The following is an 11861-nucleotide window of genomic DNA, read 5'->3' on the forward strand; positions in this document are numbered from 1 at the left end:
TTGGCTTGAAGAGGAGGCAGAGGTTGGGCCGTCTTTGGCACAGAGCCACCTGACTTAGCTATGCCCTTAGTTTTACTGCTTTGATCTTTTCTTTTCAAGTTTCAAGATGTAAAAGCAACTTTGATCTAAATCAAATAGGGTGGATGTACTTGTGTTGAAATCAATAAAATTAAAGTTACAAGTACTAAAAATTTTCCTTTCAGTCCCAAAAACAGGTCCAAGTTGTAAAAGGGTAAAATTTTGAACAAAATCAACTTTTATTAAAACTTTTAAAACAATTTTCGGAAATGATCATCACTTGACACACACAGAATCGATTCTCAATATGTACAGTCCCGAATCAAAAGATTATAACTATCCCTGATTGTATATCACTGCTGCTCTGCACTGTAATCAGCTTTTCGTCCCAAAATAAAGGGCACAACCGAACAAAGATGACCTAATCGGGCAAATGGACAAGATAGTTGAGTTGGAGATAGTTACGGCTGAACTCCAGGGTGAAGTTGCCTACGTATCCCAAAGATGGGAATCAGACCTTACGTAGTTCAGTTCAGGTTCACTCGAGTATTAACTCTCTCCTTTTGTGCTCTAACTTTTGCCAAAGTCGCCCTTTAGGGTTTTCAACCTTGCGGGCTCAATTTTTTCTTTATTTCTAATTTTTTATGCTCTGACTTTTTCCTAGGTTGCCCTTTCTGGTTTTCAGCCTAACGAGCCTCTCAAGGGTAATATTTTTTTAACCTATCCATATTGATCGGTTGCAAGAACTCCAGGCCATCCAAGTCCATAAGAATAATTGCCCCTCCTGACCAGATTGATTTGATGATGTAAGGACCAATCCAATTGGGTCTTAACATGCCCCTAGGGTCATGGATGGGAGCTCGATTATCTTTTAGCACCATTCCCCTTCTTTAAGATTTCTGGACTTAACTTTCTTGTTAAAAGCCCTAGTGATTCGATGTTGGTAACCCTGGACATGATGCAATGCCCTTAGTTTTCTCTCATCAAACAACATTAACTCATCAAACCTATTACTTTGCCAGTCCGCCTCCACTATCTGACACTCAACCATAACCCGTATTGACGGCACTTTAATTTTGATTGGCAGAACAGCCTCCATCCCGTAAACAAGGGAATAGGGGGTTGCCCCTGTAGATGTTAGGATTGAGGTTTTGTCGCCCCAGAGCGCAAATGGCAATTTATTTGGCCAATCCCTGTAGGTTTCCACCATCTTCTACAAAATTCTCTTGATATTTTTGTTTGTAGCCTCGACAGCTTCATTGGTTTATGGCTTGTAGGTCGATGACTTATGGAAAGCCACGTTATATTTCTCAAGCAAGTCTACCACCTCTATCTTGAAGTGCAACCCATTATCAAAGATAATCTCATTCGAAACCCTGTACCGACAGATGATATTGTTCTTGATGAACTTAGCCATATGCGACGCTTTTAGCACAGAGTAGGACTGGGCCTCCACCCATTTGGTGAAGTAGTCAATCGCTACTAAGATGAATTCATGTCCATTTGACCCATTTGGCGTAACTGTGCCGATAACAACTATTCCCCAAACAAAGAATGGCCATGGTGAAGTCATGTTGTAGACCTTTTACAGCGGAATGTTCATGCAGTTGGCATGAATCTGGCATTTGTGGCAGTGCCAAACAAAACCAATACAATCCTCTTCCATGGTTGACCATTAGTAGCCTTGTCTAAGGATTTTCTAGGCAAGCATCACACCGTTCATGTGGGCTCCGCACTCTCCTCTGTGAATGACCTCCATAAGGAACTTTGATTCCTCTTCCTCAACACATAGCTTGTGCATTTCCAAATGGCCTCTTTGGTACAACTTGCCCCTCCAGATGATAAATTAAACGGCCAGACGCTGTATTCACCTTTTGTCCTTGGCATTTGCTCCTGGTGGATACGCCTCATTTTCTAGGAAAATCCAAATATCGTAATACCAGGGGTTCTTGTTTGAAGCCTCATCTGTCGTGGCAATAGTTTCATAGGCCAACATGTACTTCTATTCAATAATGATCAAACACATCCTGACTCCCAATGGAATGTCTATCATAGAAGATAGAGTTGCTAGTGCATCAGCGAATCGGTTGTTCTCTCTTAACAGATGAGTAAACGTTAATTTTTCAAACCTCAAAATTAGCATGTCCAAGACCTGATGGTAAACTTTCATTTTCTCCTCTTTAACTCGCCAATCTCCGTTGGCTTGAGACACAACCAAGTTCGAATCCCTGATGATGTCCAACCTTTTTGCCCCTAGTTCCAGGACGACTTTTAAACTAGCGATACACGCCTCATACTCTGCTTCGTTGTTGGATACTTTAAACTAGAGTTTGAAGGCTAGGGTTATATGGAAATCACCGGGTGCTATCAACAACACACTGATCCCATAACCATATTGATTGGCTGCTCTGTCAAAGTACATCATCCACATTTTTTCCTCTATTTGCAGAATATATTCATCTGGGAAAAAGTACTCCACTGCTTCATCCCTCTCTACTGGGTGATCTGCCAGGAATTCTGCTATAGCTCTCCTTTTAACCAACTTGCGTGTAACTTATTTAAGATCAAATTCGGAGAGAAGAAACAACCAATGGGCTAGCCTACCCATAAGCGTTGGTTTCTCAAAGAGATATTTGATGGGATCTAATCTTAAAACTAGAATTACAGAGTGAGCTAACAAGTAGTACCTCAACTTCCGGGGAGCCCATACCATGGCTAGGCAAGCTTTCTCGAGGGGGGTACAACGGGTCTCGTAATCCAGCATTTTCTTCCTCAAGTAGTAAACAACTTTCTCCACCTTGGCCTCCGACCCCTGAGCTAACATACACCCCATGGTTGAGTTCGTCACTGACAGTTACAAAATCAACAATTTTCCCGATTTTGGTGGTGATAACACAAGCGGATTCTGTAGGTACTGCTTGACCTGTTCAAAAGCAAACTGACAGCGATCATGCCATTAGAATTTCTTTCCTTTCTTCAGGAGACCAAATAGTGGTTCATAAGTCAAGGTTAGTTTTGAAATAGATCGCCTTATGAATTGCACTTTACCTAGAAAGCCACGCACCTCTATTTCAGTCCTTGGTGGTGGCATTTCTAAGATGGCCTTGATTTTGAAAAGATCTACCTCAATTCCTCTTTGTGTGATCAGAAATCCCAGTATTTTTCCTGTTGTTACCCCAAAAGTACATTTCTATGGGTTTAACCTCAATCTATACTCTCTGATCTACTGAAAGAATTTCTCCAAGACAGTGTAGTAGCCCTCTCGATCTTGGGACTTGACAATCATATCATCCACATACACCTCAACCTCTTTGTGGATCATGTCGTACAAAATGGTGGTTACGGTCCTTTGATAAGTAGCTCCAGCACTCTTCAACCTAAACAGCATGACTCAATAGTAGTAGGTGCCCCATGGAGTAGTGAAAGCGATCTTCTCTCTATTCTTAAGTGCCATCAGAATCTGGTTATACCCGGAAAACCTGTCCATGAACGAGAGCAATGCATGGCCGACGGTGAAGTCTACTAACTCATCAATATGCGGCAGTGGAAAATCATCCTTCGGACTAGCCTTATGTAGATCCCTAAAGTCAATGCAGACTTTGATTCTGCCATCCTGCTTTGGGACTAAAACAATATTGGCCAACCACATTGGATACTCAGATACAAGCAAAAACCCTACCTCAATCTATTTGGTAACTTCTTCCTTGATCTTCAAAGCCCAATCTGGGGGAACTCTACACAGCTTTTTCTTAACTGGTCAGGCCTCGGGTCAAGAGGGATCCGGTGTTGTACAATCTCAAGATCAATTCCAAACATGTCTTCGTAGGACCATGCAAAAACATCTTTGAAATTTTTTTATAAAGTAATTAAACGCTCACATTCCTCTGAAGGTAGCATGGACCTGATCTGGACCAAGCAAGGATCTCCCTTAGTACCCACATTAATTGATACAATTTCATCTGTACAAGCTTAACACGCCTCTCGTCGTCATGATCAATCAAATTTTTCAAAACCCGAGGAATTTCTTCCTCTTCGTTTTTGTCAAAATTTTGAAAATTAAGATCAGTACAACAAACCAAAGGCACAGAGAAGTAGGCAAAGTCCACAGCCTTCCCATGCAAAAAGTCTGGATCTTCGATTACAGTAGACTCGAAAGAAAAGTTAAAAGACGACCTAGCTAGGACTTTGGTACCTGGGTTACCACTCCCAGAAGTACCAGACTCACAGGAACTCGAATCTAACTCCGACTCCACAGACTCAGTGAAATCAGATCCAAACTTACCATCCGATCCAGAACTGTTGATGATGCCTTATTCAAACTTCCAGACCAAGCGTGGAGCCTCAGATACATCCACGATAAGATTGGAGAAATCCGTTGCTGGGTTATCCCTGATCATTAAGATAGTAAAACCATCCCCTAAGTTGGTGGTCTCAGCTCCAACAGCAGAACTTATCAGTAGGTCAGCCAGCGCTTTTCCCAATAGCTCTTCCTCTTCAATGCCCAGGCTTGTAGTCCCGCCTTGATCTGTGCTAGGGCTCAGGTCTACTTGTTTATCCTCATCTTCCGGTAACTGGTGTCCGAAGAAGATCTCGAACCCCGGATACCTTGTTTTTGTTTCCCAGTCATACCAGGGCTCTGGGAATCCACAAAATGGGAAGTCTTCCCCTTGGTGGACAAAACGTCTGTTCAAGGTCCCCTGTATTGGTTTGTGAACTAACTTGTACTGCATCCTAGTCCTCTTTGCTTTCAGTGTTTCTATCAATTCCTGTCCTTTTCTTTGCTAATCTTCAGTGCTAGGTTTTTTATCCCAGCTCAAAAGCGTGGGGGTTATGACTCATCTCCTTAGCAACAGTACCTCCCTGCTTGCCACTTCGACCTAGTCCTGATCCGGGCACATATCCCTGTTTGTTCATCTTGTAAATAGATTGCGCACTTACGTAGTTCCTATCATGCTCTGCCATGATGGTTTGGACTAACCGGGCTTTTGCCAGAGAGAAGCCAAAAAGGAACACGTCTTCTTCCCCATGTATGATTTCCAATAATGGCGTAGTGGTTCCCTGGAGAGGATGGATCGTAGAGTTACCACACACAGTGGCAATCTCGCCTTTGAAGGGGTACTTTACCAACTGGTGGACTGTTGGTGATATAGCCCTCATCTGATGTAGCCAGGGCCTTCCCAGTAGTAGATTAAACGTAGCCGATACATCCATTAAATGGAATTCCACCTCATGTTTAGACGGGCCGATTAGGCCATGGCTCTTGAACATTCCCATAACATCCCGACTTGTATTGTCATAAGCGCGGACAGCCTGAGTCGTAGGTGTAAAGTCAATCGGCCTCAAACCGATAGCATAGGTAGTCCTCACTGGACACATATTGATCACCGATCCGGTATCTATTAACACTACCGGAATCCACTTTTTCACCTTTCCAGGGTTACATATAAGGGACGATTGTGGTTGGCACCCTCAAATGGTAACTCCTTATCTATAAAAGATGTCACCGGCGTAATGTCCCCAGATGTTACCAACGATACCAATTGGTCCGTAGTGGTATCGATAGGCAGTTTGGTCCGGTTCATTGCCTTTAACAATGCTTGCCTATGCTCCCAAGATGCCATTATCAACCCCCATATTGATATGTCAGCTCGAATCTTCTCGAGCTGTTTCAAGACCAGGTTTTCCTCAAGATCCTTCTTTTTGGATCTCTCAGCCTCTTTGTTGGGAGACTCAGGCTGATCTAAGGCCACGGATTTGAAATACCGACCACGCCGGGTCATATGATTGATCTCGTTAGTATACCAGGTGTCATCCGGGGTATTAGCTTTCCACCATTTGTTAGTGTATGCATGACTTAGGTTGCTGTCTTCCCATCACTTTCCTGCAGTCATGCCAGGCTAGCATTAGGTTCTATCTGGAGCATGTTAACATCACGCGCCCCCATCATCATAGCACTTTTCCTTGACCACAGTCTTGGTTTCTGAATCCTGATATTTTCTAAGCTTCTTCAACATCCTTTTCCGGTCACTAGGCTCCCATTCAACCTTTTTGGTAGTTTGGGCATCACCCTTCATTGTCTTAGGTTCTTCTTTCTCTTTTCTTTTGCCCTGTTCTAGAGCTATCTTTGCCTGGATCTCTTCTTATCTTTTCCCTTTGAAATTGTTCCAGTGCCAGTTCTTTCTCAGTTAGAGGTGCAAGCTCGGCCTTGCCACTAGCTGTGATTTCCTCTTCTGTCCCAGTCTCTCCTATCTGTTCCTTCACATCTGACTCTTCCTCACTCAACCATCCTTTTCTTGTTTCTGGCTGGCTCGGGTCTCACCATCCCACCTTAACATTGCTTGTATCCTCCTCTTTGAAGGAGTACATATCCTTCATATCCTCCTCCTGATTAGCCAAATTCTCTTCTAAGTTAGCCAAGTTGTTTAGGCCTTGTTCAGGCCGATCATTCTGATGTTGCCCTAACTAGCCTTCCCCGATAGCATTAATGCTAAGAAAGTCCGGTAGTATGACTACTGGCTTCGGCTGATCAATGGCCACAATATATAAACTAGAATCGTACTCTTCTGTGAGTGAGACCCCCTTCTCTATGACACGAGTATCAAGTGACCCTGTCTTCAGTGCATTCTCTTCTTTCTCCATTTCTGCTACCACAGACCAAGATTGGGTTTGTGGTGTCAAATCCATCATGCACATGTTTGTGCTTTCTAGAATAACCATCTCTGGGTTTGGTAGGTAGGATAAGATAATGTATGTGCTAGGGTTGAAGGTAGGCGGTAGTGTATGGATGTGGTTAATTTTTCTGAGCTGGGAAATTTGGTTATGTGCCGGAAATGGGTTGGTTATTACGTTTGGTTTGGAAGGTGGGGCGATGACTTTGTTGCCGATGAGATCCTGGATCTCATGACGTAAATGGTAGCACAAGTTTGTAGGATGGCCATGTTGTTGATGGAAGATACAATACTGGGTAGGGTCATGTTTGGGTGGCAATGGGTCTGGAAGTGGACGAGGATCGAGAGGCTTGAGATGCCCCATTTCCATTAATAGTTTAAGGGCTTGGGCTGGGCTCATATGAATGGAAGTAAAAACTCTTCAATTCCAGGGTGGGCTGCTGTTTTGTGAAGGTTGTGAGGTTGTGGTAGTAGTAAAGGGATGAGCCATCCTGCCCGTTGAAACGACAGTGCTGACATTTGTAGGCCGTGGAATAGCACTATTGTTGGCATTGGTATTCTGAGAAAATGGCCTTCTTGCAGGTTCACTTGTTTTGTGGATGATACCCTTTTAAAATACACTCTAAATCTGGACCCCCAGCTCGTGTAAGGAAGCAAATGTGGACAACGGTGCCACTTTCATTCTTTGCAGCATATCTAGCTCAAGGTTCTGGACCACCAGCCTGACTTGCTCTCTTTCGGCAGGTTTATTTGTCATTCGGGCTGCCTTGGCTCTCCATCGGGCAACAAAATCGATGAATGATTCTTTAGGGTTCTGGGTAATAGCCTCCAGCTCATTGATGGTTACCTCTATCTGGGTGTTATATGAATACTAATTAACAAATGTCTCAGATAACTCCTCCTAATTTCAATTTGCTGAGTCTTCCAATTAAGCGTACCAAATGGCCGCCACATCAGACAGGGTTCTCTCAAACAAGGAAAGCTTTTGTGCCCTAGACAAACCCATGGGCCTTAACACATCTGAAAACAAACGAACATGAACAATCAGATCTCCACTTCCATCAAACCTGTCGATATGGGGCATCTTAAATTTCTCTGAGAATCTGACTGAAACCTCAGTGTACCCGTCTTCGATATCTAGAATGGAGTTGAAACCCTGAGATTTCTTCAATTCTTTCTCTAATCTAGCAATCTTGACCAAGGCCGAATCAATTTCATTGACATCGAAAGGAAAGATTCCTACAGGGGGTTGAACCGAAGGCCTATAAGCTGGAGCCGAGGGAAACATTTCCTGAACATCTAGGACTTAGGGATTTTTTACCGGTGGGGGTAGATCCGTGTTTGGCTGAGCAGTGATCGGATGCACGGTTGATGCGGATGGCCCAGATGTACGTCATAGATCGGTGATAATTTCATCTTGTGCAGTCATCCCCTGGTTTATAGTGTCCATGGTTCTCTGGAAAGTCGACATCATGGCAACAAATTCCTCCAAGTTTTGTGTTGTATTATGTGCCATTGCTGGTCTAGGTGAACTAGATGTTGGTGAACTGATTAAGTGAGGACGGATAGGTGTTTACCGAGTGCTTTGTACTGGTGCTACTGATTGTTTGTTCGTTCTTCGTTGGGTGACTGGTGGAAGTGAGACTAACACTAGCTGGCCACCAACAAGGTCTTGAACTTTGCAAAGCCTGCCAAAGCGAGTCCACACAACTTGGGGAATATCGGGTCTTTCTGAAGCTATGATGGTAAACTACCTAGCAAAAAAAAAAAAGAAAAAACATAATCGATATCGGACAACACTTCGGCCCCAATTCACAACAGTCATAACACACAGCTAAACTATAATCCCCACTTGAACTCTGTTCTCAAACTGATATGAACCATCTTGTACAGTCAAAACCATATACCAAGTAAAAGAACCAAAACACCCCTATGAGGGGGGTAAGGTTACCCTATCCTAGATTTTGACATGATCTAGGCGGTACTATTTCAAACAATGAGTTTCACGATATCCTGCAAATGGGTGGCATCCTGTCCTAAATTTGAATAGCACTATAGCTTCACTATATGTAACTAGGTCAAATGGTCAAAAGGGTACCTTAGCAAAATTACCTAATATACCTCTCACACCTAATACCTAGAAGTGAAAAGAGGATCAAGCGGTACAACGGTAATCCAGATCCAAGGATTGTGTTTTCACCATGGCAGAGCCCATGACCGGTCAGCTTTTTGGCAAGCCCTCGGCAAACCGTTCAGGAATAGCAGATGGAAAACACAATGACCTAAAGTAACCATGCAAATGCAATGCAAAGAACATATAAGTATAGATAAAATTTCACATCATGAGTTTCAAGTCAAGTTCTCTAACTCCCCAACAAAGTCGCCAGAAACTGTGGCTTGCTTTTCGTGCTCCTTTCGGATACAATTAGCCCCACAGTTCGGACTCCCGTGGTTCTAAATCTGATTTCACAAAGTGCAATGTGAAACAGTGAAAACACAAAAGAGTCCAAATCCAACAATTCTTTTGGAAAATTGATATTTGAATCAAATGCCAAAAATGAACTGTTTTGCCAGATTTCAAAGTCGCCATCTAAATATTTTTGAAAAATTTAGGAAACTCGAAACTCGTGCCAAAGGCCATTCATCCGTCATCACCAAAGTGTCTCGACTCAGAAACTTAGGTACGAGAGGGGAAGGTCATGAATTGAGCACCCCACTCACCCGATCAAAGATCAGCCTCTACTAATCATGATGTAATTCTTATCTACATTATATGCTCTTATTTCGGTTTATTAGACTAACATTACAATGTGATGCGCACACAAGTATAGACTATTTTGCCAAAATTGAAACATTTGATTTCATGTTTGTTTTTGAAAAGAGTTGGTGAATGTGCCACTTGAAAAAGTGGGCTTAAATGTACATTAATGAAACTGTCCCAATTCAAGCAACTAGCATTCATCCACAGGCATTCAAACAGTTTATCACTTAAACAATTAGCCACATGGAAATATGCTTGGCATGGCAACATAAACATTCGATACAAGATGCTAAAACTCAAAATTGCTCAGCTAGTACTCCGAGCCAAAACAAAGCAAAATAATTAGAAAAAATTATGCATGCTCCTAATTAATGCAATATGACTAATGCGACGCGCACATTATGTATTTTATAGGCTCAGCTATAGCATATGATTTCATTCAAGACATGCAATAAAGCACGTATTCAAGAAATGAATTTGAACATTGATATTGGGTTAGTATGATGAGCCGAACCTTGGATGCATGCAAGACAATGGATGCAAAGCATAAGAATGCTAATTTAAAAAATGTTGTTCTATACTAACCATCGTAAGCAATAAGTAAAAGGGAGAAAGATGTGGGGTTGGTAGACATACAACTTATTACATGTTGGCCCTCGTGCAAAAGGGTGTGCATCATAGTCCGAAAGTCCGAATTAAACTAATTATTACAAAACTGAATGAATGAATAAAATAATTAACTAGCTAACTACTCTATTATAACAAGGATAATAATGAGAAATAAACTAGCTATCTAAGTTAATTAGTTATAACAATTACAAATAAACAAGAATGATAATTACAACACTAATAATTAGAGCATTAATCTATGTAAGCAAGGATGCACAAGGGTTGCATGCACAGTGTCCAAGAACTCCTCGGTCTGCCTAGACCTGTTTTGTTTCACTTTCAACCACTGCCCTCTGTTTTTTGCAAAACATACTGCTGACCAAACATTGATGGCCGACCGTGCCTTAATTTCATGCAAAATCTTGTTTTGTGTTCTGAAGTTAAAATAGTGTAGACAGAGTTATTCTGAACTCTATTTGTCCCTCTCACACTTCTCTATCATAGGAAAGCCTCGAGAGAAGGTTGGAATCATTTCCAAAACCATCAATGAGCAAGTTGATTGCTTGATGATTTTGGATACAATTTAGACAAAATTCAATAAATGCAATGAACAACAACCACCCCTCCTTTTCATAGAGTAAACTCAAAGAGGGAGGCAGAGCTGCATTAAGGTTCATCAAAACATCATGAATTAATGTAAGACAACCCTTGACACAATAGACTCGGCAAAATGTCCAGCCGAGCCCAAGCAATATAACCCTTTTTTTTTTATGTTGGTTGGTCTATTTTAAGCCAAATTCATTAGTCTTTCCATTCTTTAGCCCATTAAGTCCAAGGTGATTGTTACGTCCACTAGAGATTACGTCCACTACGTGAGAAATATGTCAAACAGGAAGTGATACTCAACATGAAAAAGAGACTACGCCATTGACAATGAACCTCCGCAGAGATTAAGCCATTAAGCACAGATCTCTAGTTCATGCTTTGAATAACAAATCAACTAATTGAAACAACTCTCAAATGAAAGAAATGAATGGCAAGTTGATTATTAAAATGAGGTTCTTAAACATGAAAATTAGTTAAAGAAAGGCCAAGAACAAAACTCAACAATCTATGTACAAGGACTTGTGAGACAACAAGAAAACTAAACAAAGCATAAATTAATTAAACAACTTAGGACAACCCTAAAACAGCCTCTAATAAGTAAAAAAATAGTGGCTCAAAGTATATTAAAAGAGCCTAAAAAGCCAAACAACAAAAAGAGAGAAAACAAAGCTAGTAAGTAAGAACAATGAGGGGTGGCTAACCCTACCACTTTTGAAACCTCAAAGCATGATTTTTAGCCTCTTTTTAACTTTGAAAATCAATTTAGAAAGCAAAGAAAAAGAGTGTAAAAGCAAGGGTTTGAGCTATAGGTGAAGGTGTAAAAAAGAGTGTTAACTCTCTCTACCCTTTGGTAGCTCTCCAAACCCAAACTTAAACACTTGACGGAAGATCAAAACAACACAAAACTACAAGAACTATATAGCCAAAAATAGAACAAGAAGTAAAAGAGAGGATGACAAGCTTATACCTCTTAACAAAGGTAGCTCTTTGTTTATGAATCAAACTAAGTCCAAACACACTCTCAAGCTTGAATTGTAATGCTCAAGGCTCAACCAAGGTTTTTAAACTAAGGTGTGAAGGTATATGGTGTATGGATATAGGTTCAAGGTGGTAAGCTTGCTTAAAGGTTACTTGCAAAAGAAGAAGGAGCTCTCAAGAACGTGTATAGGCATTCTAGAAATTCTTCAACCCTCAAAATA

The 11861-nt window shown here is 41.5% G+C and overlaps 2 protein-coding genes across 2 annotated transcripts; both read right to left on the minus strand.

The window, feature by feature from the left end:
* Positions 1-889: 889 nt before the first annotated feature.
* LOC145814467 (uncharacterized) lies at positions 890-1228 on the minus strand. The gene has a single exon (XM_082911301.1). It carries the CDS (start codon positions 1226-1228, stop codon positions 890-892), a length of 339 nt encoding a protein of 112 aa, XP_082767427.1.
* A 54-nt stretch (positions 1229-1282) lies between these two features.
* Positions 1283-1591, minus strand: LOC145814468 (uncharacterized). Its single transcript, XM_082911302.1, has one exon. The coding sequence runs from the start codon at positions 1589-1591 to the stop codon at positions 1283-1285; it is 309 nt and encodes a 102-aa protein (XP_082767428.1).
* Between the last annotated feature and the right edge of the window lie 10270 nt (positions 1592-11861).

This window comes from Camellia sinensis, unplaced genomic scaffold, assembly GCF_055761805.1.
Source record: "Camellia sinensis isolate YWXY unplaced genomic scaffold, ASM5576180v1 Unanchor10, whole genome shotgun sequence".
NCBI classification, from domain to species: domain Eukaryota; kingdom Viridiplantae; phylum Streptophyta; class Magnoliopsida; order Ericales; family Theaceae; genus Camellia; species Camellia sinensis.